This window comes from Pleurodeles waltl, chromosome 4_1, assembly GCF_031143425.1.
Source record: "Pleurodeles waltl isolate 20211129_DDA chromosome 4_1, aPleWal1.hap1.20221129, whole genome shotgun sequence".
Taxonomy (NCBI): domain Eukaryota; kingdom Metazoa; phylum Chordata; class Amphibia; order Caudata; family Salamandridae; genus Pleurodeles; species Pleurodeles waltl.
Genome location: NC_090442.1, coordinates 909,087,285 through 909,108,620, shown reverse-complemented (window position 1 = coordinate 909,108,620; position 21,336 = coordinate 909,087,285). Strand labels below are relative to the sequence as shown.

Genomic DNA, 21,336 nt, shown 5'->3' with positions numbered 1-21,336 from the left:
AACTAACAAATACTGACCTCCCCCTGGAACTGTTGAAAATTGCAGTGTCTAGTTTTAAAATAGCTATGTGTGATTTATTTGAAAAGTATATATGCTATTGTGATTATTCAAAGTTCCTAAAGTACTTACCTGCAATACCTTTCATTTGAAGTATTACATGTAAAATTTGAACCTGTGGTTCTTAAAATAAACTAAGAAAATATATTTTTCTATACAAAAACCTATTGGCCTGGAATTGTCTCTGAGTGTGTGTTCCTCATTATTGCTTGTGTGTGTACAACAAATGCTCAACACTACTCCTTTGATAAGCCTACTGCTCGACCACACCACCACAAAATAGAGCATTAGTATTATCTCTTTTTGCCACTATCTTACCTCTAATGGACCCTTGGACTCTGTGCTTACTATTCCTTACTTTGAAATAGTGCATACAGAGCCAACTTCCTACAGTGTAGAGTTTCTATAACGTATTGCGTGTGAAGAAGACACGGTTGTTGAGTGCTGGTCTTTATTAGCCAGTCGTCTAAGTACAGGAATACGTGCATGTGCCGTCTCCTTATGTGAGCGGCTACTACTGCAAGGCATTTTGTGAATACCCTTGGGGCTGTTATCCCGAACGGTAACACTTTGAATTGATAGTGTACGCCATGTATTACAAACCTTAAGTATTTTCTGTGGGACGGATGTATGGGTATGTGAAAGTAGGCATCCTTGAGATCTAACGTTGACATGTAGTCCTCTTTGAGTAAAGGCACCACGTCTTGAAGTGTTACCATGTGGAAGTGATCTGATTTGATGAAGAGATTCAGCGTTCTGAGGTCTAATATGGGTCTTAACGTTTTGTCTTTCTTTGGAATTAGGAAATATAGTGAGTAGACGCCTGTTCCTTTTTGATGGTTGGGTACTAACTCTATTGCTTGTTTTTGTAAGAATGCTTGGACTTTTAGTTGTAACAGGTATAAGTGTTGTTTGGACATATTGTGCGCTCTTGGGGGCACATCTGGCGGGAAATTTATGAATTCTATGCAATAACCATGTTGGATAATGGCTAGGACCCATGCGACCGTAGTTATGTGTGTCCAGTTTTTGTAGTATGCTGTAAGACTCCCCCCCCCACTGGTGTTAAGTGTTGGGGTTTTGTGACATTGAAGTCACTGTTTGGTTTGACTTGTTTTAGGGGTTTGGAATTTTCCCCTTGCTCTTGGGAATTGTCCACCCCTTTATGAGCCTCGAAACCCTCCTCTCTGGTATTGTCCCTGATAGGTGGGTCTGGTTTGCGAGGTGGAAGGTTCTGGTGTTTGCATACGAACCCCCCCTCTAAATTGTGGCTTTCTAAATGAGCCTCTGCTTTGTGGGGAGTAGAGCACGCCCCTGGCTTTGGCCGTGTATGTGTCCTTTTTAGGGTCGAGCCTGCGTTGCATGCGCTCGCGCATGCGTATTGCAGCAAGACTCTTTTGTATTTAGAAAAGGGCTCGGAGCCCTGTCAACTTCACGTCAGTGTTTTTTATTGGTTCGTGGGCTTCCCTATTAAAATCTGCTTGATTTCATTAGTGGAAGGTACGCATATGTCATGCCTTTTCCGGTGGCTAGCCCTCCTCAAGCGCAGCGACCAAGTACAGAAAACATGCGAGGCTCGCTGTTTTCCATCGGGCTCGTGGACTTCTTTTTCTCTAATTTACAAGCGCGATCTTGCTTGGCAGAAGTCGAGCGCTTTACATACTTGATTTCACTTTTTCGGGTTACGTACATAAATGCACTTTTCCCCGATAGGTGAAAAGTCAGGTTAGGAGTTTACAGCGCGATCAGCTCTAACATGAGCAAACACGAGATCCGTTGCATTGTAAATGCTTGTTTAATTTTTCAATTGCTGTGTCCACCTCCGGCCCAAACAATTGTTCCTGGTTGAAAGGCATGTTTAACACAGCTTGTTGGATTTCTGGCTTGAATCCTGAGCTTCGTAACCATGCATGCCTGCGAATGGTTACCGCAGTGTTAACTGTTCGTGCTGCTATGTCTGCAGAGTCTAATGCAGGCCTTATTTGGTTATTGGATATTGCTTGTCCTTCCTCAACAACCTGTTGGGCACGTCTCTGGTGTTCTTTGGGCAAGTGCTGTATAATGTGTTGCATCTCGTCCCAGTGTGCCCTGTCGTAGCGATCCAGTAGGGCTTGCGAGTTTGCGATCCGCCATTGATTGGCTGCCTGTGCTGCCACCCGTTTGCCCGCTGCATCAAACTTCCTACTCACCTTGTCAGGCGGTGGAGCGTCTCCTGATGATTGAGAGTTTGCCCTCTTTCTTGCTGCTCCTACAACTACTGAGTCTGGAGTAAGTTGCTGTGTTATAAACACCGGGTCCGTTGGGGGAGGTTTGTATTTTTTCTCCAACCTAGGTGTCATAGCCCTTCCTTTCACTGGCTCCTGGAAGATCTGTTTTGCGTGCTTGAGCATGCCTGGGAGCATTGGCAAACTCTGGTAGGAAGTGTGGGTGGACGCCAAGGTGTTGAATAGGAAATCATCCTATATTGGCTCTGAATGCATTGCTACATTGTGGAATGTAGCTGCCCTTGATAGTACCTGCGTATATGCAGTTCTGTCCTCTGGAGGTGACAGCCTTGTTGGGTAACAATCTGGGCTGTTGTCTGATACCGGAGCATCATATAAGTCAATCAATCAATCAATGAATTTGTAGAGCGCATTACGTACCCGTGAGGGTTTCAAGGCACGGGGGTTACTGATCGAAGAGCCAGGTTTGGAGGAGTCTTCTGAAGGTGAGAAGGTCTTGGGTCTGTCGCAGGTTTGTAGGGAGCGTGTTCCAGGTTTTGGCGGCGAGGTATGAGAAGGATCTGCCGCCGGACGTTTTTTGTTGGATGCGGGGGACGATGGCGAGGGCGAGATTTGCAGTGCGGAGCTGACGGGTGGGGGTGTAGAAGCTGAGTTTGTTGTTCAAGTAGGTTGGTCCGGTGTTGTGGAGTGCTTTGTGAGCGTGGGTGAGGAGCTTGAAAGAGATCCTTTTTTCCACGGGGAGCCAGTGAAGGTTTCTCAGGTGGTGGGAGATGTGGTTGCGGCGGGGTACGTTGAGGATCAGCCGAGCAGAGGCGTTTTGGATGCGTTGGAGTCATAGTAGGTCTTTTGCTTAGATGCCTGTGTAGAGTGCGTTGCCGAAGTCTAGCCTGCTGCTGACAAGGGCCTGTGTAACCATTGTTCTAGTTTCTAGCGGGATCCACTTGAAGATCCTACGGAGCATTCGGAGTGTGTTGTAGCAAGAAGAGGAGACTGCGTTGACTTGTTTAGACATGGTGAGGGAGGAGTCGAGGACGAAGCCCAGGTTGTGTGCGTGGTTGGTTGGTGTTGGTGGGGTTCCTAGTGTGGTAGGCCACCAGGAGTCGTCCCAGGCGGCGGGGTTGGGTTCTAGGATGAGGACCTCTGTCTTGTCCGAATTGAGTTTGACGGCTGTTTTTCATCCATTCGGCAATGGATTCCATTCCCTCGTGGAGGTTGGTTTTGGCAGTGCGCGGGTCTTTGGTGAGTGAGAGGATGAGCTGGGTGTCGTCGGCGTAGGTGAGAATGTTGTTGGGCTACTTGTGCGAGGGGGGCCATGTAGATGTTGAACAGCGTCGGGCTGAGGGATGATCCTTTGGGGACGCCGCAGATGAGGTCGGTGGCTTCGGAGCCAAAGGGGGGGGAGGCGGACTCTTTGGGTTCTGCCGGAGAGTAATGAGGTGATCCAGTCGAGGGCTTTTCCTTGGATTCCGATTTCGTGGAGGCGGGTTTTCAGGGTGTGGTGGCAGACTGTGTCGAAGGCGGCAGATAGGTCAGGGAGGATGAGGGCTGATGTTTCACCGTTGTCCATTTGACGTCTGATGTCGTCTGTGGTGGCGAGAAGGGCGGTCTCAGTGCTGTGGTTTCGTCTGAAGCCGGATTGGGAGGGAGCCAGGATGTTGTCTTCGAGGTGGCTGGTTAGTTGTGTGTTGACTATTTTTTCAAATTCCTTCGCTGGGAAGGGGAGTAAGGAGATCGGTCGGAAGTTATTGAGGTAGTTGGGGTCTGCTTTGGGCTTCTTGAGGAGGGCGCGGATTTCGGCGTGCCTCCACTTTTCTGGGAAAGTCGTTGTTTCGAAGGAGATGTTGATGACCTTCCGTAGTTGGGGGGCGATGGTGGCGTCTGCTTTGTTGTACATGTGGTGGGGGCAGGGGTCTGACAGGGATCCTGAGTGGATGGAGTTCATGATCTTGCGTGTCTCTGTGTCATTGATGTTGGTCCAGGATGTCAGGCGGTTTGCACAAGTGGAGCTTTCGGGAGTGTGGGCTGGCGTGGGAGTGGCGTTGAAGCGGTCATGGATGTCGGTGATCTTTCGGTGGAAGAAGGTGGACAGTGCGTTGCAGAGTTCTTGGGATTGAGGGATGTCATTGACGTTGGCGCTGGGTTTGGAGAGTTCTTTTACGATGCTGAAGAGCTCTTTGCTGTCATGTGCGTTGTTGTCCAGGCGGTCTTTGAAGTGGGATCTTTGGCTTGTCTGATGAGTTGGTGGTATCTGCGGGTGGCATCCTTGTGGGCTGTGAGGCTGTCAGGTGTGTGTTTGAGGAGCCATTCCTTTTTTAGTTTTCAGCAGTCGCGCTCAGAGTTTAGGAGTTAGTCGGTGAACCAGGCGGCTTTTCTTCTGACTTGGTTGTTGGTGGGTTTCTTGAGTAGCGCGAGGATGTTGGCGCAATCGTTGATCCACAGTGAGGTTGTGGGCGGCGGCGTCTGGGTCGGTGGGGTCGGATGGTGGGTTCTGGGTGAGGGTGTTAGTAAGCTGGTCTTCCGTAACTTTGCTCCAGCATCGGCGGGGTGGTTGTTGGGTGCGATGGTGCTCGGTATGTTTCTTGTAGGTGAAGTGGATGCAGTGGTGGTCGGTCCAGTGGAGTACGGTGGTGTGGTTGAAGGTGACATGGGTGCCTGAGGAGAAGATGGGATCAAGCGAGTGGCCGGCGATGTGGGTTGGTGTGTTTACGAGTTGTCTGAGGCCGTGGTTTGTGAGATTGTTGATCAGAGTAGTGGAGTTGGTGTCGTCGTCGTTCTCCAGGTGGAAATTTAGGTCTCCGAGGAGGATGTAAACCATTGAGGTGAGGGCGTGGGTGTTGGTGAGGTCGGCGATGAATTCGTTGAAGGGTGCTCGTGGTCCGGGAGGTCTGTAGAAGAGCGTTCCTCTGAGAGTGGTGTTGGGGTCGGTGTGGATGCGGAAGAGTAGGTGTTCGGCGGTCTTGAGGGTGTTGTCAGTCTGGGTGTAGACCTTGAGGGTGGATTTGTGGGCGATGGCTATTCCTCCTCCGATTCCATTGGTGCAGTCCTTTCGGATGATCTTGTAGCCGTCTGGGATGGCTATTGCGATATCGGGTGCCGAGGAGTCGTTCCACCAGGTCTAGGTCAGGAAGGCTACGTCTGGGGCGGTGGAGTCGAGCAGGTCCCAGAGCTCGATGGCGTGCTTGCGTGCGGAGCGGGTGTTGAGGAGTATGCAGTGCAGGTGATTTGTTCCTGTCTTTGTAGGTTTCGTTGTTCTGTTGCAGGTGAATTTGCAGCTGTGGCATGTGAAGGGTCCGTGGGTGTTTCTTGGTGAGGACTGGAAGCATGCTCTGATGCGGCCGGGATTGAGGGCGTTGAGTTGGTCGGGCGTGTAGCACCGTCTGGCGAAGCAGGGGTCTCGCGGACCGGGGGGGGGGGGGCGGGGTATGGCGCTGGGCAGGCTTGCCTCTGGAGCGCGGACGTGCAGCGACCGCCATTAAGAAGGGAGGGGGAGCTGGGGGTGGGAGGGAGCGGCGAATGGGGGCGCGAGGGGGGCGGGCCGCAGGGAGGCAGCGGCGGGGAAAGTGGCTCAAGGAGAGCCGACAAGGGGACAGGGGGAGCGCACAAGGGGAAAAAAAGCGGCAGAAATTACAGAAGGAAACTGCAAAAAACAGCGGCACAGAAAATTCAAAAGGCATGTGAAACAAGTCAAAAATAGACGAGAGGACAATAATCCAAGGCACAGAACACGAGTCACAGATGAGCGAAAGGCACAATAATTCAAGGCACAGAACACGAGTCACAAACACATAAGATGGCACAAAGCACAAGTCTAGTGAAGCTTACCAGAGCCCACTAGACGCTAGGGATGAGGCGCAGGAGGATCCAGACCATCCTGTGTCATCGTTGTATGGGTCGGTGACTGCATTGGGGGTGTTATTGGGGACAGCTGTGGTGAATGCAGTGGAGAAGGTTGTGGCGAAATCCTTGGTGGTAGTGTTTTATCTCTTGCCACCTTTGCCTTCGGCTGCATTTCTGCCTCATGAAATGCCAGCTTTCTTTTGGTTTTAATTGGAGGAAGAGTTTGTATTTTCCCCAGTCTCTTTCTGGATATGCAACCTCCTTTGGGTATGGTCTGGTTCCCCCATACCTATCTCCTGCTCAAATCTGTTTTTGCATTTGGCAGGAAAATCCTTGCTCTTCCGTGTAAGAGCTTCTTTTCGGCTCTGAAGCCGCTTTTTTCGGTATCGAAGCTTCCGAGAAAGTCTTTTTCGGGTCCGCCGTAACTTTTCTCACCTTGGGTGAGTCGAACTCTCGGTGCCGAGATCGTTCGGAGCCTGAATCTCGACCGGAGTCGGATGTCTTCAGCAGTTCTTTGGCCTTTTTCGGTGCCGATATCAATGTTCGTAATACTGCTTGACCTAATGTGGCTTGTTGTGCCGTTAACACATCTACACAGTAATGTTTGGTAAATGTATGAGGCGTAGACCATGTAGCTGCCTTACATATTTCGGTCATTGTAATATTACCTAGAAAGGCCATGGTAGCAACTTTCTTTCTAGTTGAGTGTGCTTTTGGTGTAATAGGCAGTTCTCTTTTTGCTTTAAGATAGCAGCTTTGAATACACTTAACTATCCATCTAGCAATGCCTTGTTTAGAAATTGGATTTCCTGTATGAGGTTTTTGGAAAGCAACAAATAATTGTTTTGTTTTCCGAATTAGTTTTGTTCTGTCAATGTAGTACATTAACGCTCTTTTGATGTCTAATGTATGTAGTGCTCTCTCAGCTACGGAATCTGGTTTTGGGAAGAACACTGGTAATTCCACTGTTTGATTCAAGTGGAACGGTGACATAACTTTTGGTAAAAATTTAGGATTTGTCCGTATAACTACTTTATGCTCGTGTATTTGAATAAATGGTTCTTGTATGGTAAACGCTTGAATCTCACTCACTCTTCTTAGAGATGTGATGGCAATTAAAAATGCAACTTTCCATGTTAAGTATTGCATTTCACAAGAGTGCATGGGCTCAAAAGGTGGACCCATGAGTCGTGTTAGGACAATGCTGAGGTTCCATGAAGGAACTGGTGGTGTTCTTGGTGGTATAATTCTCTTTAGGCCTTCCATAAATGCTTTTATGACTGGAATCCTAAATAGTGAAGTTGAGTGTGTAATTTGCAGGTAAGCTGAAATTGCTGTAAGATGTATCTTTATGGATGAAAAAGCTAGCTTTGACTTTTGCAAATGTAGTAAGTATCCTACGATGTCTTTGGCAGATGCGTGTAAGGGTTGAATTTGATTATTATGGCAGTAATAAACAAATCTTTTCCACTTATTTGCATAGCAATGTCTAGTGGTAGGTTTTCTAGCTTGTTTTATGACCTCCATACATTCTTGTGTAAGGTCTAGGTGTCCGAATTCTAGGACTTCAGGAGCCAAATGACTAGATTCAGCGATGCTGGATTTGGATGTCTGATTTGTTGTTTGTGTTGTGTTAACAGATCTGGTCTGTTTGGTAGTTTGACATGAGGCACTACTGAGAGATCCAGTAGTGTTGTGTACCACGGTTGTCTTGCCCATGTTGGCGCGATCAGTATGAGTTTGAGTTTGTTTTGACTATTTGTTTACCAGATATGGAAGGAGTGGGAGAGGGGGAAAAGCGTAAGCAAATATCCCTGACCAACTCATCCATAATGCATTGCCTTGAGACTGATCTTGTGGGAACCTGGATGCGAAGTTTTGGCATTTCGCGTTTTCTTTTGTTGCAAATAGATCTATTTGTGAAGTTCCCCACTTCTGGAAGTAAGTGTTTAGTATTTGTGGGTGTATCTCCCATTCGTGGATCTGTTGGTGATCCCGAGAGAGATTGTCTGCTAACTGGTTCTGAATTCCTGAAATAAATTGTGCTATTAGGCGAATGTGGTTGTGAATCGCCCAATGCCATATTTTCTGTGCCAGGAGACACAACTGTGTTGAGTGTGTTCCTCCTTGTTTGTTTAGGTAATACATTGTTGTCATGTCGTCTGTTTTGACAAGAATGTGTTTGTGCCTTACTATGGGTTGAAATGCTTTCAGCGCTAGAAATACTGCTAATAGTTCTAAGTGATTTATGTGAAACAGTTTTTGCTGATTGTCCCATTGTCCCTGGATGCTGTGTTGATTGAGGTGTGCTCCCCACCCTATCATGGAGGCATCTGTTACCACGTATTGTGGCACTGGGTCTTGGAAAGGCCGCCCTTGGTTTAAATTTATACTGTTCCACCATTGAAGCGCAGTGTATGTTTGGCGGTCTATCAACACCAGATCTAGAAGTTGACCCTGTGCTTGTGACCATTGTGACGCTAGGCACTGTTGTAAGGGCCTCATGTGTAACCTTGCGTTTGGGACAACGGCTATGCATGAGGACATCATGCCTAGGAGTTTCATCACTATTTTGACTTGTATCTTTTGTTTTGGATACATGGCTTGTATTACATTGTGAAAAGCATGAACCCTTTGTGGGCTTGGAGTGGCAATCCCTTTTGCTGTGTTGATTGTCGCCCCTAAGTATTGCTGTGTTTGACACGGCAGAAGGTGTGACTTTGTGTAGTTGATTGAGAAACCTAACTTGTGTAGGGTTTCTATGACGTACTTTGTGTGTTGTGAACACTGCTGTAGCGTGTTGGTTTTGATTAACCAATCGTCTAGGTACAGGAATACATGTATTTGCTGCCTTCTGATATGTGCAGCTACTACTGCTAGGCATTTTGTAAAAACTCTTGGCGCAGTTGTTATTCCGAATGGCATTACCTTGAATTGGTAATGTACCCCTTGGAATACAAACCTTAAGTTCTTTCTGTGCGAAGGATGTATCGGTATATGGAAATATGCATCTTTTAAGTCTAGTGTGGTCATGTAGTCTTGTTGTTTGAGCAGTGGGATTACGTCCTGTAATGTCACCATGTGAAAGTGATCTGATTTGATGTAAGTATTTAATGTTCTGAGATCTAGGATAGGTCTTAGACTCTTGTCTTTTTTGGGTCTGAGAAAATACAGAGAGTAAACCCCTGTCCCTTTTTGTTGGTTTGGTACTAATTCTATTGCTTCTTTCAGTAGCAAAGCTTGAACTTCTAATCCTAGAAGATCTATATGTTGTTTCGACATATTGTGTGTTTTTGGTGGGACGTTTGGAGGGAATTTGAGAAATTCTATGCAATAACCATGTTGGATAATTGCTAGGACCCAAGTGTCTGTTGTTATTTCCTCCCAATGTTTGTAAAACTTGGTTATTCTCCCCCCCACAGGTGTTGTGTGTTGGGGATTTGTGACTTGGAAGTCACTGTTTGGTTTGAGGAGTTTTGGGACTTTGGAACTTTCCTCTATTCCTTTGAAATTGTCCCCCTCTAAATTGTCCCCGAAAACGTCCCCGCTGATACTGGCTCTGGTAAGTGGGTCTTGTTTGTGAGGTTGTGGGTTCTATGCTTTGTCTTTGAAACCCCCCTCGAAACTGTGTCTTTCTAAATGTGCCTCTGCTCTGTGGGGAGTAGAGTGCGCCCATGGCTTTGGCCGTGTCTGTATCTTTTTTCAGTTTTTCCAATCGCAGTGTCCACCTCCGGCCCAAACAACTGCTGTCCGTTGAATGGCATATTCAGCACAGCTTGCTGTACTTCTGGTTTAAATCCCGATGTACGCAGCCATGCAGATCTCCTTATTGTTACTGCTGTGTTGACAGTTCTAGCAGCTGTATCTGCAGCATCCATTGCTGACCGTATCTGATTGTTGGAGATACTCTGTCCTTCTTCTACAACTTGCTGCGCTCGCTTTTGGAACTCCTTGGGCAAATGTTCTATAAAGTGTTGCATTTCGTCCCAATGGGCCCTATCGTATCTGGCCAGAAAAGCCTGTGAATTTGCAATACGCCACTGGTTTGCTGCCCGTGCTGCTACCCTTTTGCCTGCTGCGTCGAATTTGTGACTTTCTTTATCTGGAGGTGGTGCATCTCCTGAAGTATGTGAGTTCGCTCTCTTGCGCCCTGCCCTACTACAACCGAGTCAGGTGTTAGCTGTTGTGTGATGTAAACGGGGTCTGTTGGTGGCGGTTTATATTTCTTCTCCACTCTTGGAGTAATGGCTCTTCCTGTTACCGGCTCCTCAAACACTTGTTTGGAGTGTTTTAACATTCCGGGGAGTGGCTGTGTGTGGACGACAGTGTGTTAAAAAATAAGTCGTCTTCAATGGGCTCTGTATGCAGGCTGATATTATGAAATGCCGTGATCTCGACACCACCTGTGCGTATGCTGTACTATCCTTTGGTGGCGACAGTCTAGCTGGATAACATTCTGGACTATTATCTGACACTGGTGCGTCATAAAGGTCCCATGCGTCAGTGTCATCTTGACTCGTTGTATGCGTTGGTGATTGCATCATTGGTGGAGTGGCTACTGGTGATGGCTGCGGAGAGCGTTGTGGAGATGGTGGCGGGGTTACTTGTTTAGCCACCTTTGCTTGTGGCTGCTTGTCTTTTTCTTGGAAGGCAAGTTTGCGTTTCATTCTAATTGGAGGGAGAGTACTGATCTTCCCTGTTTCTTTTTGGATATGGAGCCTTCTTTGTGTGTAGTCCGGCTCTATTGCCTCTAATTCCTGTCCAAATCTATGTGTCTTCATTTGTGTGGACAGTCCTTGTTCCTCAGTGTAGGAACTTCTTTTCGGTTCCGAGGCCGGATGTTTCGGTATCGAAACCTTTTCGGCTGCTTTTTTCGGTTCCGACGAAACCTTCTTTACTTTCGGCGTCGTGGTCTCTCGGTGCGTACCCCTCTCGGTGCCGCTTTCTCGGTGCCGACTCTGCTCGGAGCCACTATCTCAGGCCCGAGATTGCTGCGTGGCGGTATCTCGACCGGAGTCGGATGACTTCGTCACCAGTGTGCCCTTTTTCGGTGCCGATGATCGGTCACCTATTTTTCGGGTTAAGCCATGGCCTGTGTGCGGTGGAGTCCTCTGGGCTTTAGTAGTCTTTTCGTGAGTTTTTTGTTTCGTCGTCTTACTCACGGTTTTCGGCGTTTCCTCGGGATCGACCTCCTCGGAGTCCGATTCGTGGATGGAGAATGCTTCTTCATCCTCCTCGAAACGCCCTTGTCCTGTCGGCTCCGACGCCATTTGCAGTCATCTTGCTCTTCGGTCTCTTAGTGTCTTTCTGGACCGAAACGCTCGACAGGCTTCACAAGTATCCTCCTTGTGTTCTGGCGACAAACACAAGTTACAGACCAGGTGCTGATCTGTATATGGATACTTGTTATGGCATTTTGGACAGAAGCGGAATGGGGTCCGTTCCATCAGCCTTGAAGAGACACGTGGCCTGGTCCGACCAGGCCCCGACGGGGGATCGAAAAAACCCCAAAGGGCCACCGGAGCTCTTCAAATGTCGGTGTCGATCTGTTGTAACTAACCCGATACCAAACGCAAACAATACCGACGATTTTTCCGAGATTCTAACTAACTTTCCGACCCGAAACACGGAGCGAAAAGGAACACGTCCGAACCCGATGGCAGAAAAAAAACAATCTAAGATGGAGTCGACGCCCATGCGCAATGGAGTCGAAATGGGAGGAGTCCCTCGATCTCGTGACTCGAAAAGACTTCTTCGAAGGAAAACAACTTGTAACACTCCGAGCCCAACACCAGATGGCGGGATGTGCACAGCATGTGTATCTGCAGCTACACATGCTATCGAACATATATATATATATACACACATACATACATATACACACACACCCAAAATAATGAAACTATAACAGCCACAGGCGTCCGGGGAGGAGGGAGGGTGCATGTGAATCTACAGCACTACACTCCACAATCAGATGCTTACAGGGTAACAATCAGTTTCATGCCACGCATGGCTGTAGATACCCATACTCTGCACAGACTGTAAGGCAGTCCCTACAAAAAAGTGGTAGCTTCCTGTTTGAGTTGCAGCTGACTGGAAAAGTGTTTGCAGCACAGCTTAACCTACATTGGCTTGTTGACATGCTAGTACATTCATGCAGAAGAGTTTTGTGAATATGTGTGGTGTAGACCACGTAGCTGCTTTACAAATGTCAGGTATAGGGATGTTTCCAAGAAAGGCTATAGTAGCACCTTTTTTCCTAGTAGAATGTGTTCTAGAGGAAACAGGTAATGGTCTCTTGGCTTTTGCTTAACAGGTTTGTATACATTTAACTATCCACATAGCTAGGCCAGATTGGGATATTGGACTGCCGTCATGAGGTAGTGAAAAAGCCACTAAGAGCATTTTAGTTTCCTAAACTCTGTTTCTAGTGTGAAGGGCTCTTTCTGCAACAGAGTCAGGTTGTGTAAAGAATACGGGTAGTTCAATGGACTGCCTTATGTGAAACTGAGAAACCACTTAGGTAGGAACTTAGGGTTAGTACAAAGGACTACCTAATCACTATGGATCTGGAAGAAAGGTTCTTCCAAGTTTAACGCCTGAAGTTCACTGACATGCCTGAGTCATGTAATGGCAACTAAGAAAGCTACCTTTCAAGAAAGGTACTGAAGTGACATGAATGGAGTGGTTCAAAAGGAGGACACGAGTGCAGGGGAAACCCTAAGTCAAATTAAACATTTAAGGCCTTCTATGAAAGCCTTAATGGCTGGAATTCTGAACAAGAAAATATGTTGCCTGTTCAGCTGCAAGATGTAGACAAATGTAAGTGTAGGCTAGATGTGCTTTTTGTGAAAGGAGCAAACAACAATCTCTAGAGTAGTAGCTTCAATGAGGTCAGTATGTTTGGGTTGACAGTAGCAAACAAAACATTTCAATTTTGCAGCATAACAGCCTCTATTTGTGGGACTACAAGCTTCCCTGAGAATGTACAATCATTCTGCAGGCAAGCCTAAATAACCAAACTCTAGGACCTCCGGTGCCATATTGCAAGGTTGAGTGATTCGAGATCTGGATATCTGATTTATCCTTGGTTTTGAGTGAGAAGGTTCAGCCTGTTAGGAAGCTTTTCTTGGGGGACTACTCAGAGGTCCAGAAGTGTGGTGCACCATGGTTGAGGTGCCCAAGTGGGAGCTACAATGATCATGGTGAGAGACATTTGTCTGATCTTCCGAACTAGAAATGGAATGAGAGGGAGAGGTGAAAAAGCGTAGGCAAATAACTCTGACCAATTCATCCACAGGGCGTTGCCCTTTCAGAGAGGGTGTGGATACCTGGAGACAAAGTTTTGGCATTTTGCGTTTTCTGCTGTGGGAAAAAGGTCTATGTGAGGAGTTCCCCATTTGGCAAAGTATGGTTGGACTTGTGGGTGGAGTTCCTACTTGTGTAGTTGTTGCTGCGTTATGCTGAGCTGGTCTGCAAAGTCGTTGTCCGTCCCAGGGACATACTCTGCCACCAGGTGAATGTGGTGGTGGAGGGCCCACTTCCATATTGTCAGAGAGTTGTGACAGCTGAGACAAGTGTGCCCCTCCCCCCGCCCTGGTTTCTGTAACTAATACAACAGTCATGTTGTCTGTACGGACTAAGACAACTGAGGAAGAAATGCTTTCTGGGATAGAAACACTTCCTGAAGCTCAAGGTAATTGATGTGTAGGGACTGAAGATTGTGATCCCAGAGGCCCTGTACTGGGAGGTCTTGAAAGTGAATGCCCCAACCTGTGAGTGATGCGTCTGTGGTTAATGTGACCTGAGGCACAGGGTCTCAAAATGGCCACCCTATCAAGAGTTTGGTGGTGTTCCACCATTGCAGCGAACGTCTGTCGGTCTAACACTCGATCTTCCAGGTGACCCTGTGACTAAGACCACTGACAAGACAGACATTGCCGAAGGGGATGCATGTGAAGTCTTGCATGGGGAACAATGGCGCTACCAGACACCATCATCCCCAACAGGTGCATAATGGTCCTGACTAAGTATAGTTCTCCAGAAATTTAGGCAGCAGAGTGTGAAAGTACTGGACACGAACCGGGTTGAGGTATGCTAATCATAGCTTCACATTCAGGACAGCTCTTAGATAAGGTTGTACATGAAGAGGCTGAAGATGAGATTTGGAAACGTTGAGGGTGAAGCAGAGTGTGAAGGAGGTCCACTGAGTGTGTTGTTGGCACTGGTGTAACGTGCTGGCTTTGATGAGCCAATCGTCGAGGTAGGGGAACACATGAATGTTTTTACTTCTGAGGAGTGCGGCAACTACAGCTAAGCACTTTGTGAGGACACTGCGAGTGATAGTGACTCTGAATGGAAGGGCCTTGAATTCGTAGTGTTTGCCTGCAGTGACAAATCTCAAGTCTTTTTCTTAAGTGTGGAGTCCACTTGAGGCCCAAACAGAAGCTCCGTATCAAAGGGCATAGTAAAGACTGCCTGCTGGATCTCAAGTTTTAAAACTAGAGCAACACAGCCAGGCATGCGTCCAGAGAAGGATGCTAGTGTCTGTTTACTCTGCTTCTCAGGGGGAGGAGAGTCCCCAGTGGCCTGATTAGTGGCTCGCTTATGAGCTGTGGTGGCTACAAGAGAGTCAGGTGGAGCCTTAGAAAGGGTCATAAGGCACTGGATTATATTTCTTATCCACCCTTGGTGTGATAATCCTAGAGCGGACAGGGTACTTAAAGATCTCGTCTGCATGGCAAAGTATGCCAGGGAACATGGGGAGATATTGTATGTCCCTGTGAGTGGTGGTGAGTGTATTGAACAGGAAATCTTGCTGGATGGGGTCTTTATGCAGCTCCATGTTGGGGAATGTGGCTGCAGTAGATACTACTTGCTGGTATGAAGTAGTGTCTTCAGGTGGTGAGCGGCATGCGAGGTAGAAGGTGGGGTCATTAAAGGGGACCGAGTCAAAATCAGAAGCATCGCAAGAGTCTGGGTATCTTGAGGCCCTCCTAAACCCTCTGTGGAAAACAGAGGAGAACCCTGAGGTGTGTAATCACACGGGGCTGAAGTGTGCGAATGGGGAGGGGATGGAGGTGAAGGAGGAAGAGGTAGTGGAGAAGGTCTACGTGGAGGACTAGGTGCCTAGCCCGTGGTCCTCTTTTTGGCTGGTAAAGGAACATCCAAAGTCGCTTCGAACAAGTTTTCACTTGAGGAGAATAAGGACAGGAAGGCATGGCAATAATGTGGGCTGTACCCTCCTGTATTTGGAGGCGGCGCTAACAAGCGTCCACAGTTTCCAAAATGGGCTCCACTGGAGAAGGATTAGTGGAAGACTGGCCTGAGTCTCTATGGTCCGAAGATTTCAGCTCCAATCTGTTCTGCCTCAAAGGTTTTGGTCAGTGCTGTTTGGTCGGCACCGAAGTGAAGGCTGATGGTTGTCGACTTGGTGCAGAGGCTCGAATGGAAATAGATGATCTCTTGGTCCAAGGAGAAGGAGGTCGCCGAACAGGATGGAGCCTTGAACTTCCCAGATAGTTTTGGTGCTGAGCCAGAGGGAGGAGCACCCAAAGTAGCCTTTCGGTAAAGACCCTGGCCTAGTGGCAGTTGTGGCCCACGACCTCAAAAAGGGGTTGCAAAGTCTTTTTAAACAGTCTTAATGTGGGTGGGAGGAGCCACAGTACTCATGCGGTGGCCTGAGGTGATTTTGTGGCTTTTAATGTCTGATTGGACATCCAAGCTGTCCTGAATGGAGAGGGCCTCTTCCTCCTGCGCAGCCTCCTCCTGAGTGTGCTCCTTGACCAGGTATAGTTGGCTAAAAAGACACTATTTCCAAAGTTATATGTTGACATGTGTCTTTAGGTCCAGCTACACTTAATCAGCTTCAATCTTTTATAAGTACAGGAGGATGGGCTGTATTAGCCTGCTGACAAAATCATGAAAACATTTTCACTCAGAAGCTGCACAACCCTATCAGCAGTGCTTAGTTTCCATAAAAAAGTGAAGTGAGTGCTGCCTCCACATCTGAATGTTTGGGATGCCAAATGTATGCCTCTTTCTTCCACAACCATAAGCCTGCAGACTGTCTTTCATTCTTGTAGCTTTTTTTTAATCCCTGCTTTTCCATGTTATCACTGGTTGCCTGTCTCATCCTTTTTTTCTCTTGGCATCTCTTTTGCTCCAGGTCAAAGTCTAATGATGAAAAATAAACCTTTACATCGTAACGGTCACAAAGGAAAACTGGACAATATGGCTGGGGTATGTTAGTGGGCATTTCAAGGCACATAAGAGAGAAAAACGTACATCATGGGTTCATGGTTTTTGCATGTGTTTATCTCAAAGCTCATGTAGAATCTTACAATGAATGCACTGCCTTCTCTAGTGCTTTGGAAACATTAATCTCCTGAGCATAAAATACAATAAATTCATCACTGCTCTGCTGCAATAAAGTACTTGTAATTTTAACAGGCTGAGTGAGACTTCTTACCAAAGTAGTGTAATCCACATCATCGCCCAATAGACCTGTATCATTTAGTGTGTATTTTGCTTTGGTTTGCACAGCATCAACGGGGCCCTTCTCCACCTGATGTTTTATTGCCTTAAAGAGTTTGTAAAGTGGTTCCCCTGCTGTGTCCTGAAAAAATGCAAGGCGGAAAATAAGTAGGTAACAAGGTTTTTCTGGAGTGATACAGAACCATTGATTTCCACATTACATCAGGTGACCGTCTTACAACTTTTTTTGTTTCAGGTTGTGATTTTTAAGAAATACATAAGAACAAAAACTTTATAGTGAATTGCACTTTGGCACCAGGCTACTGTTCATGTTGAACATTTACTGAAGGGACCAGAAAGTTCCAACTATTTAACATGAAGTACAATCAGTCATACTTTACACAGACCTACAAAGATAACACAATAATACATAGTATTGTGCAATGACCTATGAAAGTAAACCATATTACAGAACATCACTCTGCTAATCACACAAGTTGATTCCTTGTGTAATGGAAATATTATTAGTAAGTCCTTTACAGAAGACATGCATTACATTTCATTGACTGCTCTGCTGATTTATGGACACTTAGAGTATAACACTTATCTGAGGACTTTTTGTGTAAATGATTGGGATCTGAGATCCTGGAATCTACATACTAAAACCAAGAATATGTTTGGCATATGCTTAGCTAGTCACAGCTTTGCAAGAAACATCTGCAAAAATGGTTGAAGTATTCTTGAAGACCTTTTTTGTGCCAGTGAATTGGAGTGTTATTCAATGCGGTCTTTAATGAGACAAAGGCAGTGATAGATGAACATGGCAATAGTGAGGAGGGGTAAATTACAATACAGTGATGTGGTTCTAGTAGGACAAAGCTCCTCTCACCAATCGTTGAAAATACTTGTGGCATTTTCCTGCTGGATGCATTGCAGAGTCAGATAAAAGTTTGCACTTATCGCCTGCCTACTGTGGGTAGGAACTACAGTGCCTTTTTTTGTTTATTGTAAAAATGTTTTACCTTGAGATACTGATACATGCATATTGTCATCCAGTTGGCAAGCATCCTCTCCACAACATTCTCTGATCTAAAAAACAAAGTATAAAACAAGCATTAACTCACACGAAAAGGTTGTTCTGAAGAGATTCAACACATTTCACTTACATACTTGGGACTGAGATTCATCTCATATTTTTCAGAGGTAAACAAGCTTTCTTTATAACATATTGAGGACTATGCAAAGGCAATCAAGGCTTGCAATGGACTAGCGCCAGTCTTTGCCGTAATCTGACAAGTGAAACATTAAAAGCCTGTCTACCAGAGAAGCAAGCAGTGTACAACAATGCGAGGAACAACATTATTTATTGGTCAAATCTAGCTAGTAGGTTGGAAATTAATTCAAAAAAGTTAAATAAAAAAGCTGTTAGAAGGGTTGCTTGTAAGAATGTGAAAGTATTTTCAAAATTTGGAGCAATGCCCAGTGTAAGATAGCTTCCTCCCCTGTCAGAATTTACATGCATTGAAGAGGCCTATATTTGTCTTTTAGGATATCTGGAAGAGGTTATCTAGTCACTTAAGGTGAAAGCGATATTATTTATTGAGTTTTAAACAGAGGATCACTTTGGGTTTTGAACAGGGAACAAGAGGCCACTAGCCATGCACTGATTGCCTCACCCCCCCAGCTGCATCCAAGGGAATGATACACACGTTCTGAATAGACTGAAGTGGATTTTTTTTAATACCCTTATGTAGAGAGCACTGTCAGCTATAAGGGAAGGACTAATTAGGAGATTCACAATATCACAATAAGAAAAGGGAGTATAATGAACAGATTGTCTTAGAGCTGTGCGGGGCTAAGGCAGCTTGGCTTTGTCTATTAACTCACGTGAATGAATAACGCTTCTGAAAGCCCTTGTTGCAACTGCAGGCTTACCACCTCTATTGGTAGCCTTTTGCTAAATTCGGTACTTTGGCCAGATTTCAGATAAACTGACATGCTACTGCATTCACCTCACGTCTGGTCTCTCAATCCAAGTCTCAATAAACAACGCAATACCGGACAGTGGTCTGACCTCCATGTTAGTTTAGTTCAAAGCTCAAACAGCTGTATTCCATTTTGTGTAGAGGTGCAATTACTGCCAGCTCCCTGGCATCTGTATCATAGGAAAAAACTGCTAGGTTAAAGGGGGTGAGGGGGGCAACAGGGAAAGACACAAGTGGGCTGTACTGTCCGGTCAGCATTCAGATACCTTACAAAAACTTAACTCACATCACTAATCAGACATCTTCCACAAAAAATGTCGGACCACAAAAATTATAAAGTGGACTGTCGAAAACAGAAGAGAAATCTAGCAACATTTGCAGGGCCTGATTCCTAGTTGTGCATGCACTCTGCTAAACGATCTCAGGCCTACGCTGTGTCCAAGAGAGAAGATGGATGAGACTGCAACAGCAGTGCAGCAGACCTTGAGGGGTCACAGAACTTACCTGGTACAACTGACCACCAAAGACCAGATTCATACTCCATAGGCCTCTGAACAATCACTGGCAAAGAGGGGCAGAATGAGTTTTTCTTTTCAGTGGGTTTTCTAGAGGCTGCCAATAGTGACTACCATACCACAGTAAGTTTTTCATCGCTACCTTTAGATGATTATGTGGGGCAAAGGTCACTACTAGTGACTACTTCAACATTTCCATGTCCTGCAGAGAACACCAGGACTTTGAACATCTATCTATGGAACGAGTGGAAGAAGAACTCATCTACAATCCTATTACAAAAGATGAACAGCCTTGCTTCAACAGATGGATGGCACATTTTGCTGTTTTGAATCTACCCTATTCCTTTTATTCAGATTCTGAGAGAAAAAATGACATTCTGTATTCGTCCTACAGTTTCTGCAGTAGAAAATAACCAAGTAGTAGTCAAAAAATGACAATAGCGGGTGATATTTGAATAGGACAGTGAAATTGGTAAACAACATAGTGGCTGAATGCAAAGAAATTACGTTTATGTTTATCATACCTTCTGAGCATCAGCTTGGGGTTCTTTGCCACATACTGCTCCATGAGCTCCAAGAACAATGTTCTCATGATGTCTGTATAATATTCTAGCTTCCCGTGCAGAGCCACTGTCAGCAGAGATGCAAAGTAGACCTTCGCCCTTGCCGAGAAATCCTTCTGAGTTTCTAATACATGAATAAACTAAACATGAAAAAACAGAAAATACCAATCCTTATCAATAGAGTTTTTGTTGGTTAAGAAATAAGCAGGTAGTGCTTTCATGCAGACTTTCAGAACCCTTCACCAGGCAGATATCTGCTTTACACGCAGGAGGAATTAATCTCAGATTTTAGTTTACAATCTCTTAACATCCCAATAACGGAAACAAGGACAGCCTATGCTCCCCAGGTCAAGACTAGTATCAATCTGAAATAAACTTGCATGTAAACATTGACATTTCCATAATTTAGGCATGTATGAGGGACATACCAAAAGTGTGAATGGATGTTACTCCAGATCCCCACTGATTTGGGAAGAAGGCTCATCGCTTTGTTTAGGAGAAGCTTTGAAAATTCTCTTTGAAAAACTGCAGTTTATAGTCATCAGTGTCCTAAAGGCTCAATATAGTAAAATTAGACTACCGATGCAGCAAGTGCATCCCCAATAGTGCTGGATGAGAGTGTGAACCGGTATGAAACCTGTTGCGGAAGCTATTCCCAGGCCAGAATGCATGCAGGCCCCTGTGAATCTTCGCACCCGTGTTCTGGTGCAATGTGTGAGACCATAGCAGAAGCAGCAGTGTCTACACCAACAGTGTTCTTCACAAGGGCCGCGTATACCCTTCCAGAGCAGCCACGAGTCCCGTAATTGACAATGTAATTCCTTTCAAGTCTAAGTGGCATCTTGGATGTAAACACTTGAAGGTCAAATGCAGAAAACCCGGACTGTCAAACCAGCTGCTACCATCAGTAAAAACACATGTTCTATACAAATACCTGGTACTATTTAAATTTACTTTTTTCACCCTTAATAAGTGTTCATTATATCCAACAGAACGTATTTTAACAAACTAATGCTATAGCCATATTGAGGTAAATCTTGCAAGGTTTCAAATTTAAGCTTTGCAGGCTACATTGCGCTTTTTCATGCAGACCCACAAATATTAGACCAACTTTGCCAGGATTCTAACTTGCAGGTAAACAAAAGGATCACTGCAATAAAATAATTCTCCAATGAAACACAAATCTACGATCTACACTTACGTATGTTTGGTAGCTGGCACATATTTTAGGGTGGTTCTAACCTGTGACCAGTCACAGGTTAGAATCACAGCTGCGACTTGATTTTTTCATATTCTGGCTCGAACTGTTGAATCTTTAGCTTAACAATCAGAAGAGACCATTTTGTAAAAGGTGAATACATTTAGACCCACTAAGAAGAAATATCCTTTAGTTTCCTTACTACATTTGATTTAGTACGTTTTTTAGTACCAGAGATCAAAAACTTTCCTCCCAGTCATACATAATTATTACTATACTAGTTTAAAAACAACTGAGATAAATTATAAGTTGCAGAGCAACTTTCCTGCTATCAGACCACCTCTTCTGGATGCTTGGAAGTCTGTGGACCATGAAAGAAAGGCGCAGCATAGCAGGGCAGCAAGGAGTACCAGTTGCGACTAGTGACGTACACTTCCCTTACCTGAACCATGACTGACAAACACAACCCACATAAACTAA

General features: G+C 45.6%; 1 protein-coding gene across 5 annotated transcripts in view; it reads right to left on the bottom strand.

The window, feature by feature from the left end:
* Window positions 1-21,336, bottom strand: part of PLXNB2 (plexin B2) — a 640,303-nt gene that overhangs the window by 76,204 nt on the left and 542,763 nt on the right. For all 5 annotated transcript variants that reach the window (XM_069229655.1, XM_069229656.1, XM_069229658.1 and 2 more), the window contains 3 exons: window positions 19,620-19,798; window positions 17,618-17,684; window positions 16,591-16,737 (listed from right to left, as the gene is read on the bottom strand). In XM_069229655.1, the coding sequence (XP_069085756.1) occupies window positions 16,591-16,737; window positions 17,618-17,684; window positions 19,620-19,798 (393 nt within the window). The remainder of the gene's footprint in view (window positions 1-16,590; window positions 16,738-17,617; window positions 17,685-19,619; window positions 19,799-21,336) is intronic.